General features: G+C 30.2%; 2 protein-coding genes across 5 annotated transcripts in view; both read left to right on the top strand.

The window, feature by feature from the left end:
- The window catches only part of LOC114325602 (heat shock protein 70 A1-like), a 517,012-nt gene that overhangs the window by 14,796 nt on the left and 482,049 nt on the right, over window positions 1-20,167 (top strand). The gene's annotated exons all lie outside the window — the stretch shown is intronic.
- LOC114325597 (mediator of RNA polymerase II transcription subunit 24) overlaps window positions 564-20,167 on the top strand; it is a 135,317-nt gene continuing 115,713 nt past the window's right edge. For all 4 annotated transcript variants that reach the window (XR_007701025.1, XM_050662660.1, XM_050662659.1 and 1 more), the window contains exons 1-5: window positions 564-978; window positions 5,401-5,633; window positions 7,483-8,174; window positions 9,991-10,306; window positions 16,926-17,259. Coding sequence is in view for 3 of the 4 variants with exons in the window: in XM_050662660.1 (XP_050518617.1) it covers window positions 668-978; window positions 5,401-5,633; window positions 7,483-8,174; window positions 9,991-10,306; window positions 16,926-17,259 (1,886 nt within the window). In the remaining variant the exon portion in view is untranslated. The remainder of the gene's footprint in view (window positions 979-5,400; window positions 5,634-7,482; window positions 8,175-9,990; window positions 10,307-16,925; window positions 17,260-20,167) is intronic.

The following is a 20,167-nucleotide window of genomic DNA, read 5'->3' as shown; positions in this document are numbered from 1 at the left end:
GTCACTTGAAGGTCGGTGAAAAGCTAGAGCTGACGAAATTTAATTAGTTGTTTAAACTCTAGATTTTAATTGCGAAGCGCATTCAATGAATCATAATAATATTGTGTGATTTGCTTATATGCTAATTATGTCATGTGTGAATGATCATAATATTATATGACCGTTAAAATTGTTTTTAGAAAAAAGCTGAAAAGACTATTTAGTGATAATAAAAATTGATATTTACTATTTACTGCGGTTACATGATATTTAATATTAAAATAGTATTGGATGTGGTAGAATGTAGACTCTTTGTATAATTACCAATTGAACAGTGAAGCTGTTAGATAAATTTTCCGATTCAATCATTTCTACTGTCCACAGTTCTGCGTTGTGCGTTTGCTTTTTGAGTAGGTATTTCATTTTCTTGACGAAAATGTTCGGTAAAGAATTAATAAGTGCCATACACGTAAACATGTAAAAAGTTCGCAGTAGGCAACCCAAATTACATGGCGCAAAGTAGTGGGTCAGGATCTATATTCGAGTGTGAATTTCTTCTTTTTAGCTAGATTTGGAAAAAAGAAGAAAAACTTTAACCTGCAAATTTGACAACTGTCACAAATCAATGTTTATTTGATAATTAATAAATAGAATGAATTAAAATAAGTAAAATAACAGCGACCCAATCATGGTAATGGAATCAAAAACAACTAGCAAGACTAGTTGCCTTAAAGCACTATTATTAAGGGCTTGGAGAGAAAGATGGACAGATCTACAATGGGGCATCAACATCAAAACAGTCCTGCCTAGAGGAGTTAGCGGAGATGTGTATAATCTGGCTGATTGTATCCTTCAACAAGCCGTTGTAGGCGCTGGGGCCAACCAGTTAGTGTTGAGTTATTTGAGACATTCTTTGAGTGCCCAGCTTGTTTCGCATGCAGCTGTTCTTCAAAGATTGAGCAAGTATAGTCAGATGAGCAAGGTTCATTGTGTTTTTAGGTAAGTTATTTATTTCTTCTTTAACTCTTATCTCCTTCCTCTTATCTTTCCCTGTATTATCAATCTTAGCATTTTATATCACTGTCCTCTCATTATGTGTCCCAGCTAGTGTAATCTGTAACTTTCTTATTTTTATTGTGTTTATTATTTTGTAATCTTTACCTGTTTCTCGTAATACTTCCATGTTCATTTTCTTCTGTGTCAGTGCTATTCTAAGCATCCTTCTGTAAAACCACATTTCAAATGATTATAGCTTATTTGCGTTATATAGGGTGTCCCAAAAGTAGGGGAGGTCGAATATTTTGCGAACTAAACATCGGATCGAAAAACTGAAAAATACGTGTTCAATCATTTTCAAAAATCTATCCAACGACACCAAACACCAACCGCCACTACACCCCCTGGAGGTGGGGTGGGGGGTAACTTTACAATCTTAAATGGAAACCCCTAGTTTTTCTTGCAGATTTGGATTCGTTACGTAAAAGTAAGCAACTTTTATTCAAGACATTTTTTCGAACTGTGGATAGATGGAGCTATAATTGGGAAAAACGATTTATCCTGATACCATAGGTAAATTATAGAAACAGTCTAATATCTCGAGAAATACACTTCCAAATGAGAAACCAAAAAACAGATTTTTAATATTTTTCGAAAACCTATCGATAAACACCACAATTTGGTCCCCCTATTACTTTACTCATAAACTGAAACTAGAGGCTGCCCAACACAATTTTCTGAGATATACTGCCACTAAGATGCATGTATACTACGACTATTCTGCATTAGAGCGCGTACTGAACTTACCTCCTCTTGAGGTACGCAGAAAACAAAGGGACTTAATAATTTTATTTAAAATTATCAACAGGCTGTGTAACTGCCCCGTGCTTCTCTCCAAAATATCTCTATTTGTCCCCAGTCGTTCGACTAGGCAGGTGCAAACCTTTTATGTTTCTTTTCATAGATTCAATTATTCTTACAACACATTTATTCCTAGAACTCTTCGATTAGGTAACTCATTAAATAACCTCGAAATTTTTATCAGTTTCCTGCTTTAAAAATCATATTTCTTCCCTAACTTTTTAACTTTTTAATACTTTCGGCCAGAGCTTTTGTATTGTGATTAGTGTTACATGACCTGTATTTATTAGATAACTCAAAACCGTTATACCTTGGAACATTTCTGAATTGATTTATGTGTTATCCTTTGTTTGTAATTGTACTGACCTATATGTTATCTTATTCTTTTTTTCTTTTTTGTAACTATACTACTCATAGAATTATTTTTTCTCAAACCACTTTGTTATGTTATATTATGATAATTTAGAACACTGTAACATGTATATCGGAATAGGGCTTGCCCGTGAATAATAATAATAAATAAATAAAAAGAGTTGCCAGAGACAGGGGCGAGTGGAGGATTGTTCTGAAGAAGGCTTTGGCTCATAAAGAGCTGTAACGCCAATGATGATGATGATGATGCATTCTTGCTTCAGTGTCCAGTTTTCAAGTCCGTATTGCAGTATAGAGAACATATAGCATCTCAAAGCTCTTACTCTCAGTTCTAATCTAAGGTCTTTATTGCAGAGAATTGTTTTCATTTTTACATACGCATTTCTTGCTGTTTTTTCTATCCTGGCTCTCATTTCTGTTGTTTGATCATTAGTTTCTGAAATCCAGGTTCCCAGGTACTTGTATTTATCCATCCTTTTGATCCTATTTATATCCATCCTATTTATCCAAACTGACTGTCATATATTCCTTCTTCCAGTTTTTTATTTATACCAGATCATGTATTATTTTCAAGTTATTTACTAGTTCAGAGAAATAAGGGAAAAAATATCCTGTTGGTGACACAACCCCCTCCAGGCCGAATCCAAATTTTTTGAGTAGTATGGACATCTATATTAATAACCTATATGTTTCCTGCAGCCGATTTTGATGATATACATACAGTAGAACCCCGCAAATCCGAACTAATTGGGGGGACAGCCTGTTCGGATTCCGAAAAGTTCGGATTATCCGAAAGTTAGCCTAAGAAGCTAACGAAGATGATTTTTAAAAGATTTGGACTGCCACCGATCCCTTTATGAAACGCTATCCGCACGTTTATGCCTCCAATATTCTAAAGCTGAAAAATATTTAGATCACTGAAATATTAAATCGCTAACGCCAGTAGTTTTGTTTCGTCATGGGACATGGGAATTCAGCCATGTAAATGTTTCATTTAATTTGTAATCTGGATATTGATTACACTATGTTTCTCATGTTTCTTATCTTTTTCAATGTTTTCGTTCATAGTATACCATGGAAAATGTGTATTATGCACATTCCTTTATTGATTGTGTTTAGTCTAACTCGACGCTTTTATTCACCCATTACGGCTGCCCCAAGTAGAAACAATGTATATCCATTCTTTTCAAAACCACTTTTATTGCATTTTTGGATTTAGGGTGTTGTTATCTACCATTTACCAAGGAAAAAAAATAAAAAATGAGTAGAACCGCAATTTAACATTGCTATGAAACACATTATATCACATTAAATCTTCACTTCACCACTTTACGTTTTCTACTCTGGTGAACATTTTTCGAATTGGCGCTTACAGTGTTTCTACTTGGGACAGCCGATTAGTGTTCCAGTGTTTAATACTGTAGCTAGCATCTTACGTAATTATTTTCTCACATAATAAACATGTTTTTAAATTTTTATTTTGAATTTTTAAATTTTTTTTTCACTTTCCGTTGGTTCGGATTTGCCGAAAGTTCGGATTTGCGGGGTTCGGATTTGCGGGGTTCTACTGTAGTTATAAACAAATAAACATCAAAAAACAGTAAATTTTCGCTTTTTTCGTCTATTACCAAAAAGTTAAGCATTTTAAACAAATTTGAGAGCAAGAAACTCATAAATCGTATAAAAAACTTCAATATGGCCTTCGCTGAATATGTCTATGTCTATCCTTATTGGTTGCTTAGAAAATTGCAAAATAAATCATAAATTTTGAGTTTTTATAAATATTCATAACTTATGTAAAAATTAACTGCTAACCTTCTTATTACACGGAATACTGAGACTTCTGTTGCTTAAATCATACCCTAAATTTCAAAGCAATTGGTCAAACAGTTTAAAAGTTATTTAATTTGTTTATCCCAAATTAATTTTTTTGCAACACTAAAAGTCAGAAAATGATCAAGTTACAGTAATACTTTGGATAGTTTATGAAAGAAGAAAATATACACTATTAATTAAATTTAAAAAAAAATGACAAAAAATAATTCTAAATATGTATTGCAAAATTATTTTGCAAGAACATGTGAATTAAAAAAGGGGGGGCTAACTTCGTCCCTAATTGTCCTAGGACAATTGTTTTTCTTTCTAAATCTGTATAAAAATTCAGTCTTTCTACATATGAAAAAATAATTTTTCTATGTGTATAAAAAGATAAAAAAAGAAAAAAAAATAGAAACAAACATAAAAAAAGAAGTGTTTCGCACAAATTAAAATATATTTTATATTTAAAAAACAGTAAAATAATTTAAAAAAAAAAAACAAAATAAAAAAAAGCTACACAATGTACCAATGTATCTATAAAAATAATATTGTAGAATGTACTTATGTTTATAAGAAATTTATGACTATGAATCTGCAATCAATCACAAACAAGTCTGGCTAATTGGCTCTGCCAAAGCCATTTTTCAAAAAAAAAAAAAAAAAAATAATTGTTTATAAGTAAGCAAAAAATCGACATGTTTTTGCAAAATAATTTTACACTGTTTAAAATTACTTTTTGTCATTTTTTTTTTAATTAAGTTAATAGTATAAATGTTCTTCTTTCATAAACTGTCCGAAGTATTACTGTAACCTCATAATTTTCTGACTTATAGTGTTGCAAAAAAAATTAATTTGGGATAAACAAATTAAATACCTTTTAAACTATTTGGCCAATTACTTTGAAATTTAGGGTATAATTTAAGCACTAGAAGTCTCAGCATTCCGTGTAATAAGAAAGAAGGTTCTAAGTTAATTTTTACATAAGTTATGAATATTTATAAAAACTCAAAATTTATGATTTATTTTGCAATTTTATAAGCAACCAATAAGGACAGACATATTCAGCGAACACCATATTGAAATTTTTTATACGATTTATGAGTTTCTAACTCTCAAATTTGTTTAAAATGCTTAACTTTTTGTTAATAGACGAAAAAAGCGAAAATTTACCGTTATTTGATCTTCATTTGTTTATAACTATGTATATCATCAAAATCGGCTGCAGGAAACATATAGGTTATTATTATAGATGTTCATACTACTCAAAAAAATTTGTTTCGGCCTGGAGGGGGATGTGTCACGAGAAAAATCTTATTTCTCTGGACTATACAGTAAGATATAATACGTGGAAAGTTAATGCTTATGATTTTGCAGCCTTCTGGAATTCTTTGAAGGAATGCTTCCAGGCATTACTGTCAGTTGTGGAAAGCCCGAAGAGACTGTATTAGCTACAGCTGTCTTGTCAGTGGCCCTGTGGTTACTGAATATATTGCAGCACTGCCAAACTAACACAAAAATTATACAAAAGACTTCAGAACTGTTGAAAATTCTATTGACTGACGATTTTTATATATCCATGATGTGTCTTGCAAGGTGTAATGACCCAGGTGAGCATTTATCAATATTCAAATTTCTTCTGAACTAGTAGTCTAGACAAAATCTGTCGAAATGCAGACCATAAGTGACATTTTTCAGAGGTGTCTATTTTTTGCACTTTTTCCCAATTATTGCTGTTTTTTAAATAATAAACATTAAATTTTCAATTTCTAGCTAGTCAAATATTATGTAAAATTGAAAAACAAAACTTTTATCTTCTATAATTTTTTTTGTAGCAGCAATATATCTAGAGTTATAAGCTAAAATATGAGCAAAAAACCAAAAATGTTCGTTAATTTTCCGTTTTTGTTAAATAAAAAATTAAGCACAACGTTTTGTGATTATGTAGTACTCTTATTGAAAATTTCCAATTTAAAACAGGAGCTGCCTGGACTATACAGAGTGTCCAGAAACTCTACCGACAAACGAAGATAGGAGATTCTTCAGATAATTTTAAGACAATTTAACCCAATTCACTTAGTCCGAAAATGCTTCCTAAGGGAGCTAGAGCTGTTTGAAGATGGCGTCTTGTAATTAGTTTTTCTTAAATACCTCCAGAACGCTTCTATTTAGAAAAACAAAAATTGGTACGCGTATTTATCTTCCAGATATAAATCTAATTCATCTATTGCGAATTTCTAGTACCTATCATAGGCGTCCGTTTTGGGTAGGGCAACGGTTATTTTATAGCATTACTTTTTTATCTTTAACTTTTATGCATTTTTGACACTGGATTGCTAAATTGTGAGGTATTCTAGTACAAAAAGGTATAGTATGTTTAACAGTAAATGGTTGAGTTCAATTAGTTACCACTATAAACATCCTGGATTAACCGATAATAGTATAAAAGGCCCGGTTTCAGGTAAATTTTATTTCAGGCTTTATTATGGGAGTACCGTCTAGTCAGTGTTAATTGCAAAAGACCAACTCTGTCTACCTCGGTGGCTTATCGCTCCGGGTGGGTCTTAACAATGGGCCAGGTCAGATAAATTTAATAATATTTACGACCGCACTAATTGAACTCAACCATTTACTGTTGAACAAACTGTTCTAGAAATATTGATTTGAAAATTTTTCGCTTTTTAAATTAAAAAAATTAAAAAAAAAACTGTTTAGAAAGACGAAAACTGGTACATTTATTTATATTCCAGAGATAAATTGATTTCATTAATTGCGAGTTTTTAATACTGGTTATAGGCGTCCGTTTTGGGTAAGTCAACAGTTATTTTATAGCATAACTTTTTTGTCTTTAATTTTTGAGCATTTTTGACACTAGATTATTAAATTATGAGGTATTCGAGTACTAAAAGTTACTCTTACTTTATGTTGGTAAAATACATCGTTTTTTTTTTTAAGTTTTTTCAATTTTTTTTTTCAAATTCCAAAAACGAAAAACTATCGATTTTTCTAGAAAACGGTGTGTCCTACCGACTTAAAACAAGAGTACCTTTTAGTACTAGAATACCTCACAATTTAATAATCCAGTGTCAAAAATACATAAAAGTTCAAGACAAAAAAGTTATGCGATAAAATAACCGTTGCCCTACCCAAAACGGACGCCTATGACCGGTACTAGAAATTCGCAATGGATGGAATCGATCCATCTCTGAAAAGTAAATGTGCATACCAATTTTTGTTTTTCTATATAGAAGCGTTCCGGAGATATTTAAGAAAAACTAATTACCAGAAGCCATCTTCAAATAGCTCTAGCTTCTTTAGGAAGCATTTTCGGACTAGATGAATTGGGTTAAATTGTCTTAAAATTATCTGAGGAATCTCCTGTCTTCGTTTGTCGGTAGAGTTCCTGGACACCCTGTAGATACAGTTTTTGGACTACCACTAATTGCTCTATTTTTTTAGATCTCTTCACAGAAGCAAGTAGCAAATGTTTAGAACTAGAATCAATTTTAGGCGAAGAAGACGAGATTCTTCCGTTTGTAAGAAAATTATCGAATATGGATGTTAATATCTTGCAATTACCTATAAAAAGCGAGAACTGGCCAGGTTCTCTAATCCAGTGTTGGCTGCAAGTAAAACTAACAGGAAATCCTGGGACTCCAACATCAGCATTAGCGCAACAGCTGAGGATTTTTAAGAAACTGAAGGGTTTCAGCCATGCTAGATTATATGCGGAATTGATGAGGGGTAGTTTGATGTCTCTGTATAACGCAAAGCAAACCTCGCATGAAAGCCAATGGAGTGCATTTGCCTTCCTTAAAGTGCCCCACATTCTTTTGGAACTAGCAGGGACTTCAGACAGCGCTAGCATTGTATCCGCTTTAGAACTGATGCTGCAACACAGCCCTTTGCTAGATGCCATGGATGCCAATAGCTCTTGTTCTAGTTTTGAATGTTTGTTAAATGAGCTGTCAAAAAATAAGTTACTGTCAGAGACGCAGGTTAAAATGTTTTTGGAAAAGAGGAAAACACCGCCATCGTTAAAGATAGATTCAGTTCCTGGTAATAACATGTCTACTTATTGGCATATCTGTGCTGAGAGTACTTTAACTGGGATTTTGAAAACATTGTCTTCCGACTATCAAAAAATTCAGGTAAGGAATAGTCTTCTTTTCTTTTATAATATCATTTTTGAATGCCACCACATTTGATTTTTCTGTGCTGCACCACCTCATATGTTCCAATATGTTAAGTAGTTTGATTACCTTTACACCATGTACTCGTATATGGCAGATGCTGTGACATCATTTTTGGCTGGAATTGAGATGATGGTTGCTGTTACAGCTTCTGCTATATACAGTATAATATGTCCTTGTAAGTTGTATCCATATGGAAAACTTTTTTATATTAATTTTTCGAAAAAAAGTTATTCTTCATAAAAAGCTCTGCATGGTCCAAAACCTAAGATTCAACCATCAAACATCAAATTTTATGAATATTATATGAGGTGTGTCAAAAAATATGAATTTCGCTCAAGAGTAAAGAAGCTTTATTTTTCACAATATTGAAAATTGTTATTAAGAAAATTTGTTTGGAATCAAGAACTATATTCTAGTATGCAACTACCTTCTTCTAATTTAAAAAAAAGTTTTGAATTTTTTTTTAAATTATATGAATGAATGAACTATCTTTTAGTAAAGTCGTCCCAGGAACGCAACTCATAAATATTGGCGATATCATTTTAAAGTCTTCTACTTTAAAATGTATAATATACGTCTGAATTGCCAATATAAATGAGTCAGATTAAATAAATTATTGTTGTTCTGAAGCTATTTTCTTGTGGCATTTTTACAATTTTAACTATTTAGAATGGGAAATAAGCCACAATATTATTAAAAAATGATTTTTATTTTATTTATTTTATTTATTAAAAAATCATTTTTTAATAATATTGTGGCTTATTTCCCATTCTAAATAGTTAAAATAAATTATTTATTAGAAGAATTTTTTTTACTTAGTAACAACATTTTTGTTTATTTTAATAGTATTTTGTATTTTGACAACGAAACCCGATTTGGGCTTCGAAACGTTAATAAATTCATTTTTTAGTAAAATTGTGGCTTCTTTCCCATAGAAAATACAAAATTATTATAAATAACCAACATTATATTCAGTTATTTCAATTAAAATAAGTCTTTTATTACTAATTTTACGAAAAAAGTTATTTATTTATAAAGGGTTCTTCATTGTATAAAACCTAAAATGTAACCACCTTATATCAAATTTTATCAATTTTATAGGAGGTATGTCAAAAAATATGAATTTCGCTCAAGAGTAAAATACCTTTATTTTTCACAATATCGAAAATTGTTATTATGAAAAGCTGTTTAGAATTAAAAATTATGTTTTAATATGTAATTACATCCTTCTAATTGAAATATTCTGAACTATAAAGGTACTTTACTTTTGATCTAAATTTATCATTTTTGACATACCTCGTATACAATTGATAAAATTTGATATAAGATGGTTGTACTTTAGGTTTTAGACCATCCAGAACTTTTTATTAAGAATAACTTTTTTTCGTAAAATTAATAATAAAAGAGTTATCAGAATTGAAATAACTGAAAATAATGTTAGTTATCCATAATTAAAAAAAAAAATTTTCAATTAGAAAGATGTAATTGCATATTAGAATAAACTTTTCATAATAGCAATTTTCAATATTGTGAAAAATAAAGCTATCTTGAGCGAAATTCATATTTTTTGACACTCCTCGTATAAAATTCATAAAATTTGATATCTGATGGTTGAATATTAGGTTTTGGACCATGCAGAGCTTTTTATAAAGAATAACTTTTTTTTATAAAATTAATAATAAAAAAGTTTTCCATATGGATACAACTTACAGGGACATACTGTATGTGTATCAATATTATAGACATAGACCATTAATATATTTTTTTGCAGGACGCTCTTTTAAAAATGCTCCATCAAGTCCTAGCCGGCAACAGTTTTGAACTCATACTTGCTGTAGCTACAGTCCAGGACAAGTTGGGTACTCTAGTGAATCGACTGATCAAATTTAACGAATGCTCCAAGTCAGCTGGCGAATCAAAATCTCAGCTGTTTGATATAACCTTCGTAATGTTGGTGACTATAGTACAAAATTATGGAGCTTCAGCTGTGCTGGACTCGGATGGAGATTCACTGTTTGAGCAATGGGTGAAGTCATGTATGGTGGAGAGGAATAAGCCTAAAGCTGCGGATCAAATTCTTAGACTAGGTTAGTGAATTTTGTTTTCCTATAATAGACCAGGGCGCATCTGTAAAAATATTAGTACATTTGGATGTTGAGAGGTGACTCATATTTTTTGCAGAAATTGCTTGAAAATAACTCATATAATAATATTTTAGTTATCCTCCCACTCAAAAAGGTCCGGAACGTTGTTTAAATAATCAAAATGTCAAAAAATGAAGGAAAAATTCGATTTTTTTCTTGGTTTTTTGATTATAACTCCAAAAGTATTCATTTTCGAGAAAAGTGGCACCAACATAAAAGTTGCGTAATTAAATTTCCTGCAATATAGGATTAACTGAAAATTTTAAAAATTGTCACCCTTGTTGCAAAATAGCAATAATTTCGAAAAAAAAACATAAAAAACAAGTATTTACATTTTACGTTTTTCATCCATTTTTGCTACACTTAGGACCTTCATATTTCACCCAGAAAAACTTTATGATATGATAAAATAATACTGGAAATTTCATTAAGAACGGTTTAATAGATTTTGCAAAATAAATTTTGTAATCCAGCTTTCGCAAAAAAAATTCATTTTTCCAAAATGTTGCAGCACTGAAAATAAAGCAGACAGCAAGTTGATTTTTTTACATATAAAAGAATACTGTACCTTTCATTTGCAATTTGCAAAATTAAAATCGGTTAACTACCACGGCGTCAGGAATTTTTTTAAATAAACATTAACTTTTGGTGCTTCGCGCAGGACATCGGATACGTTCGCTCTGATTGGTCATTCCAATGACCTTTGATAATGATTGATAAAGGGCCTAGCCGGGTAAGATGGTGAAAAGTGCCCCCAACTCGATTTAAATTCCATATAGGCCACTTTTTAGCACATATAGAGGAACTCACTTTCTGAAATTTTTAGCCCCCTAGGTGGTCACGTGACCCCCCTAGAGCCTAATTAGGCTTTTTATGTTTTTATTTTTTTCTCTCAGCCGCATCAAGAGCTAGCCAAAAACTTTATTTAAAAAAGTTGTAAGTTTCAAAAAGATCTATATGAAAAAAAAATTTTTTTATTTTTTGACGGGAAATTCGAATTTTTAGAACAATTTTAAACTTTTAAATAACTCTGAAAAAAAAACTAAGACACTCGTTTTTACGAAAATCAATTATAATGTGTATTTTTACACAATATTCCACCCTGAATTTTTTCAGATTTTTAAAATTGGTGAAACGTACCTTTAAAAATAAAAAACCTCATTTTTTCGGTTTTTTTTTTCATTTTTTGATACAATTTTATACATATTTTTCAAAAAAGGTAACACCGTCACTAGAATAGGTAAAAAACTAAAAAATAATTGGGGTTTGCTTAATAAAAATTTTTTGTAACGCCATTCATTTTCAAGATATAGGGCGTTGAAGAAAACAAAATTTTACACATTTTTACGATTTTGCTGAAACTACTGGCAACATTGTAATAAAACTTGGCGGGTTTTAAGAGGTAGTTATTGTGCATGTTTTGACATACAATTAAGGATTTGATATTTATCATTGGCGCGCATAGGGGTAATGGTCTGAACTTTTTAAAGAATAAAGATAGTACGCCACTGACATATTTCAAATTAACATTCGTTTTTGAATTCCTCGTTCAATTTGTGACAAAAAATCTATCTTCTTATTTTTTCACACGACGTGCCATTTTTATTCAAAAAATAAAAGATCTTAACCCTTACAAAGTATTCGAACTTCTAGTAGTTTCTACATCTACATAAACTCGTACATCCATTATAAAAATTAATTCGAATACTTTGGAAGCGTTAAGAGGATCGGAACGTATTTTCGGCTGCAATGCTATTCAAATGGGGATTCATTTTTTTCAAATCCTGAGAAAACTAATAAGTATTTTGGAAAAATTTAAACGCAGAATGAAAGATTACGTTATTAGCGAGGGCCGAAAGTCCCTGAGAACTTCTACAATGTTTATTTTAATAAGTTACAGGGGTGAAAAAACTAAGAGAAAATTTAGTGTGATTTTTAAATTCAAATATCTCATTCAAAATAAACTTTTTATTTATTCTAAGGGACTTTCGGCCCTCGGTAATAATTTAGTCTTTCATTCTGCGTTTAAATTTTTCAAAAATATTTATTGGTTTTTTCAGGATTTGAAAAAAATGAACACAATGCCGTGGTAATATTTTCCAAATCTGTCTTTGTCTTACAACGCACTCAACCGAATATAATATTGTCAGCATATATTGTCAGTCAGACACTGACAATCAGTGACAATTTTAAATATTTGACATTGCATCGGGAATATTTTGAGAAATTGATTAAATATTATTGATATATAGTGTATTTGATAAATAATTGATTTAAGACGTGAACTTAATAAAAAGTTATTTATTGTGTATTATTTGTGAAAGATCCAAGCAGAGAATACATCAGCATAGGGATTACGAACACTCGATACGAATCGTATCCGCCATGTTTTCCCATAAGGCGCTATGGTAAAACATGGCGGATACGATGCGTATCGAGTGTACGTAATCCGGGCCCTGATATATCCTGTGATCCAAGTATTTTGTTGATAGAGATGTTCAAAATTGTAAGCGTTCCAAAATAACAACATATTATTAAAAAATCACTTTAACACTTTTCCTCTTTTCTCGATTGATTATTAGTTTTTGTTATACAAATAAATTATTACAATCACTGAAAACATAGTTAGTGAAAAAATTATCACATTTATTAACTGAATTAATAATTTGCAATTATAAAAATAACAGTTATCCAAGAACATTCAAAAGCCATCTCTTTAAATTAATTATGACATTTTCAAGTAGAATGACATTCTAGTAATGTTTACATATCCACACCAGTGTGAATTTTACTACACGTAATTTGCCGTGTAAAGACAGAAAAAGTAGGGATACACGTAAAATATTTGCGAATTATGTACCCATAGCCTTAAGATATTTTATTTTTTGCAGCAAAACGGCGCGTCGTATGAAAAAATGAAAAGATAGATTTTTTATTGCAAATTGAACGAGGAATTCAAAAATGGTTGTTAATTTTAAATATGTCAGTGGCGTACTATTTTTTTTCTTTGAAAAGTTCAGACCATTACCCCTATGCGCGCCAATGATGAATATCAAATCCTTAATTGTATGCCAAAACATACACAATAACTACCTCTTAAAACTTGCCAAGTTTTATTACAATGTTGCCAGTAGTTTCGGCAAAATCGTAAAAAATGTGTAAAATTTTGTTTTCTTCAACGCCCTGTATCTTGAAAATGGATGGCGTTACAAAAAATGTTTATTAAGCAAACCCCAATTATTTTTTAGTTTTTTACCTATTCTAGTGACGGTGTTACCTTTTTTGAAAAACATGTATAAAATTGTATCAAAAAACGAAAAAAAAAACCGAAAAAATGCGGTTTTTTATTTTTAAAGGTACGTTTCACCAATTTTAAAAATCTGAAAAAATTCAGAGTGAAATATTGTGCAGAAATACACATTATAATTGATTTTCGTAAAAACGAGCGTCTTAGTTTTTTTTTTCAGAGTTATTTAAAAGTTTAAAATTGTTCTAAAAATTCGAATTTCCCGCCAAAAAATAAAAAAAAAATTCGTATAGATCTTTTTGAAACTTACAACTTTTTTAAATAAAGTTTTTGGCTAGCTCTTGATGCGGTTGAGAGAAAAAATAAAGACATAAAAAGCCTAATTAGGCTCTAGGGGGTCACGTGACCACCTAGGGGGCTAAAAATTTCAGAAAGTGAGTTCCTCTATATGTGCTAAAAAGTGGCCTATATGGAATTTAAATCGAGTTGGGGGCACTTTTCACCATCTTACCCGGCTAGGGCCTTTTAATTTTTAGTACATTTCGAAATAAATAAATTTGTTTATTGCAAAATAAAAACACATACTCTGTCTTTTGAAATAACACTTTTTTTAGCAAAAACTTTCTTTGTTCATATATTTTAACTTGGAAAATAAAAGTGTATTATTGTTAAACATATGCAATTGTTTAAACAATTTTACACAAACAATAATCAAATTAGTTTGATTTTTGTGGAATTAAAATATGAACATACAACAAAATATAGAGTAAGAATAGAATATATTAGATAAATATTGGAAGAAATTTTGGTGGAAATCAACTTGTGTGAATCGAACACCGCTGTCCTGCGCGTAGCACCAAAAATTAATGTTTATTTAAAAAAATTCCTGACGCCGTGGTAGTTAACCGATTTTAATTTTGCAAATTGCAAATGAAAGGTACAGGATTCTTCTATTTGTAAAGAAAATTTAACTTGCTATCTGCTTTATTTTCAGTCCTGCAACATTTTGAAAAAATTAATTTTTTGAAATTGAAAATGAATTTGAGAAAATGAATCCAGCGAAAGCTGGATTGCAAAATCTATTGAACCGATCTTAACTAAATTTACACTATTGTTTTATCATATCATAAATAGTCCAGGGCTCATCTGTTTTGAGATGGACGTTGAGAGGTGACTCAAATTTTTTTGCAGATATTGCTTAAAAATAACTCAAATAATAATATTTGAGTTATCCTCCCACTCAAAATGGTCCGGAACATTGTTTAAATAATCAAAATGTCAAAATATGAAGGAACAATTCGATTTTTTTATTGGTTTTTTGAATATAACTTTAAAATTGTTCATTTCTGAGAAAAGTTGTACTGACATAAAAGTTGCGTAATTAAATTTACTATAATATAGGATTGGTTAAAAAATTTAAAAAATAGTCACCCTTGTTGCAAAATAGCAATACTTGCGAAAAAAACCATACAAAAACAAGTATTCGTATTTTACGTTTTTCAACCATTTATGCTACACTTAGGACCTTCATATTTTACCCAAAAAAACTTTATGATATAGTAAAACAACACTGTACATTTCATAAAGATCGGTTTAACGACGTTCTACACCTTCGGCAAAGAATTAAGGATTTGCATGAAATTTTAGTATGTTATAGTTTACTTCAAAAAAGTAAGACTTGATTTTTTAAAAATTGTTTTACCGTGCCGTTTAATTACTATTAAGGGTCAAAGTTAAGTTTTAACATGGGCTCTTATGGAAATTCTTAAAAAGTTAGTAACTTTTGACTCAAATTTACGATTTTTAATTATTTGTGCTTAAATTAAAGGTTTTTTTGTAAGGAATAACATATTAAAAAATGAGGATTGTTTACCGTACCATTTATTTTTAATTCATTTATTATAATTAATTCCGTAATTTATTCCGTAATTTCCGTAATTTATTATAATTTATTTTTATAAAGTATTCAATACTGAAACATATGATTTGAGTATTCTGCTATAAATGCATTGTTTACCAACTTTCGCTTGCATATAAGTTTCCCCCCTTTCCTCTGAGAGGCATACCCCGCAACGAAGGTGTAGAACGTCGTTAATAGATTTTGCAAAATAAATTTTGAAATCCAGCTTTCGCAAAAAAAAATCATTTTTTAAAAATGTTGCAGGACTGAAAATAAAGCAGATAGTAAGTTGAATTTTTTTTGCTTATAGAAGTGTACTGTACCTTTCATTTGCAATTTGCAAAATTAAAATCGAATAATTACCACGGCGTCAGGAAATTTTTTAATTAAACATTAATTTTTGGTGCTGCGTGCAGGACAGCGGTGTTCGATTCACACAAGTTGATTTCCATCAAAATTTCTTCTAATCTTTATTTAATATATTATTTTCTTACTCTATATTTTGTTGTATTTTAATATTTTAATTCCACAAAAATCAAACTGATTTTATTATTGTTTGTGAAATATTGTTTAAACAATTGCATATGTTTAAAAATAATAAACTTTTATTCTCTAAGTTAAAATATATGAACAAAGAAAGTTTTTGCTAAAAAAAGTGTTATTTCCAAAGGATAGAGTATGTGTTTTTATTTTGCAATAAACAAATTTATTTATTTATATCGAAATGTAATAAAAATTAAAATGTATCAATCATTATCAAAGGTCATTGAAATGCCCAATCAGAGCAAACTATCCGCTGTCCTACGCGTAGCACCAATAATTAATGTTTAATTAAAAAAATTCCTGACGCCGTGGCAGTTAATCGATTTTAATTTTGCAAATTGCAAAGAAAAGGTACAGTACACTTCTAAGGGTGACTATTTTTTAAATTTTTAACTAGTTTTATATTGTAGGAAATTTAATTATGCAACTTTTATGTCAGTACAACTTTTCTCAGAAATGAACAATTTTAAAGTTATATTCAAAAAACCAATAAAAAAATCGAATTTTTCCTTCATGTTTTGACATTTTGATTATTTAAACAATGTTCCGGACCTTTTTGAGTGGGAGGATAACTCAATTATTATTATATGGGTTAATTCCAAGCAATTTCTGCAAAAAAATTTGAGTCACCTCTCAACGTCCATCTCAAAACAGATCCGCCCTGGACTATAATGAGTGTACATGCTATGTCTTGCTAGTGATGGCAGATAATGGAAGTGATCGAAGGTTTGCCAAACCTTTTTAATTGTTGTTTTGTAATTTTAGTTTGCTGAGTCCAAAATATCATCAGATTTTCTTTATCAGTCCATTTTCAAATGATTTTAAGGCATTAGTTCAAAGTATGTCAATATATTGATGATTTTTGTGTATAGGTGATCCTGTAATCATCCAATCACTATTGGAACAGTTCAACTCCGGAGAATCCGAGTTCAAACCCGGCATCAAATGGCAGGAACTACTGTTTAACATACCTGGTGTAATGCATGAAGTTCTTGTAGCGTGGGAGCAAGGTACTCTCGTTCCTCAAGACGTGAAACGCATCCTAGATGCAGTTAGAGGAAAAATGTGCTGTTTACCTATAGTTGCAGCTGCGTGGCTGTGTGCTTATATGAGAACGGCTCCACAAGATACCTTACTCAAACCTATAAATATGGTTCAGCAGCTTTTAAACACGCCAGGTTCAGAAGAGGATAACTTCAATGACAGGTTTGTTGAAATGATAATTTTTTGGAGTTTTTCTAAATAGTTTTTTTTTATAAATAAGTATACGCCCTGAGCTTCGCACTGGTATCGCCACCTATCTAACGGATTACTAGTACAACTTTCGTTGGAAATTTCGCTGGAAAGAGAAAAGTGTTGCCTATCCTCTGTGAGTTTCGCTGGTATGCCTGGTATCGCCATCTAGCGGATGACTTACTGTTTCGGCAGGAAATTTAAAGAGGAAAGGAGAAAAGCGAATAATAATTGTTTCAAACTAATTATTTAATTCTTATCGTGTAATATTTACAACGTAAAGAAGTAATTTGATTGTAATTGATAATTAATATCAGTAAGTACAGAATTTATTATTCATTATGATTATTTTTAAGATTTTGCTTATTTTTTTGTGTGTGAATTTGATGGCCTTGGCTGAGCCAATTAGCCAGACATTTTATTTTAAAAACAAACAATTTTTTTTCAATCAGAGGAATTTTTCTGTATTTCTAACTCTAAATATATGTACATGACATACTACTATCTAAAAAACTATACTGTTTGGGATGTAAATATTTTTTTTGTATATATTTATTTTTTTTGTATATTTTTTTATTATATTTTTAATTTGTTTTTTTTTCCTTTTTTTTTTCTTTTTTTTTTCTCTTTTCTTTTCTCTTTTTTTTTCTCTTTTTTTCTCGTTTTTTTCTTTTTTTCTTGTTCTTTTTTTTAATTATAATATACAATAACTACTTAAATCTACAGGGTTAAAAAAATAACAACAAAACAAACATGTTTATTTTGTTTTAACAAACATGCCTGTTTTGTTTTAACAAAATTACTTAAATACAGGATTAATTATATTGCTACAATTTATATTTACAGTTTTTGATATGTTCGTAAATTGTTTTTAATGTATTAATATGTTCAGAAAAAATCAAATTGTTCAGGTAGACGGGAAGTGGAATTTTTAAAATATTTGCTAATAAATTTGCTTATCGTATTGAAGTTTATGTTGACAGATAATATTAGAAAAAAATTATTCTGCAAGAAAGTATAATAATTTAATATAATTATAGTATAATACTTCTTAAATATGAAATTATGCATTTATTGCACTTAAATAATTAATTAAGAGCGTAAACGTAAAATTTCGGGCCAACTCTTTTTAAGGCCAACTTTTTTTCGAATCCTGAGAGAACCAAGTATATTTGAAAAATTTAAACGCAGAATGAAAGACTACATTATCATCGAGGGTCAAAAGTCCCTGAAAATTTCTGTTTATTTTAATCAGTTACAGGGGTGAAAAAAACGAAAATTTAGTGTGATTTTTAATTTTAAATATCTCGTTCAAAAGAAACTTTTTGTTTATTCTAAGGAACTTTCGGCCTTTTAAATGAGACATTTAGTAAAAATTATATGCAACTCTTAATGCAGAACGTCAAATTTCCAGTAAAGGTTCACTGACTTGTCACTACTGGCGCTCGCGAATTTTTAATTATCCCCTCTACCTACGAGCTCACAGCGGATAGACAGATTTATTACTTATTTATTATTCATACAACAAATATGATACATTTCAGATGTCAGGTTACACCGTTGCTCGTTGCATAGTTGCATGTCAAGTGCAAGTGGCGTTTCTCAGGAAGGCGGATGTGTTTGTTGACACTGACAGACAACTGTTATAGTCTGGGCACAGATTAACATAATATGTTATGGGCACAGATTAACATAATAATGTTATGTTAATCTGTGGTCTGGGCAGATTATCGAAGAATAGGCCATTTTTGGGAAAAGTTATTTACCAGCAATTTTATGGTTATGATTGTATATATTAATAATATAGATATGCAAAGTGCGCAGATAGTGTGCTACTTTTTTTATAAACAAAATGGCGCCCGAAAATCGTGTTTTTTTTTCAATTTTTGCTCTATAACTCCAAATATTTTAACTTTACATCAAAAACACTCAAATAAAAATTCACCATAATTAAATTCTGCATAGAGACGTGTTTCTCCCGATTTACTTCGACGAAAATTTTCCCCGGAAAATGCGGATTTTTCCAACAAAATCTTTAATTTTCAACTAAAATTTTAGATAAGTAATTGTTTATCAATAATTAAATAACTTGGTAATATAAAAGCTCTTTTCGTATAGATTATAATCCCAGAAGCCGATAGAAATTGAATGAACAGTTTAGCAACAATTGAATTGTTAATTAAAAATTTACGGTCGTTATAATAACCACAATAATTATGATACATAAGAATAACTAGGATTTTTGTATAAAAAGACACTGTACCTATCTAATGTACTTTACAGAATTGAAATTTATTTAAGCGTCCTCAGGAATATATTAAAATTATAAACAATTTTTTGGCTTATAAACAAATAGAATATCTCGGGAAATATTAAATTAAATTAAATTAAATCATGAAAACGGTATTAGAAAAAAAGCGGCAGGACGCTTCTTTTAAAAGAAAAAACGTTTAATTGTGATGAGTGGTTCCTGAGATACAACCGGTCAAAGTTGACCGGCATTTACGGCAAAGATATAAACAATAGGATCATAATTTTCGAACCATCACATTTTTATTTCGGTCCTCTTTCTCCACACCAATTTTCATATCTTTAAAATACTCATAACATATATTATTATAATAAAAACTATCGATATTACGAGTGAAAATTGCCAAAAATAGCAAAATTCCAGTCAAAAATTAGGTTGGAGAAAATACAATCTCAAAGTTCAAAATCGGTATACGTTAAAAAAATGCATTTTCTCGGCTTCTCATGGAGCAATTTCCTTCATTCTTTTTTTGTTCCCAGGTAACTCGAGTAGAGCCACCTAACTAGCGCATTATTAAATGTCAAAGTTGCTTTTGTTGTGTTATAATAAGTTAATTTATTTATTATAACA

The sequence above is a fragment of the Diabrotica virgifera genome, chromosome 9 (genome assembly GCF_917563875.1).
Source record: "Diabrotica virgifera virgifera chromosome 9, PGI_DIABVI_V3a".
NCBI lineage: Eukaryota > Metazoa > Arthropoda > Insecta > Coleoptera > Chrysomelidae > Diabrotica > Diabrotica virgifera.
This window is presented reverse-complemented; position numbering and strand designations above follow the sequence as displayed.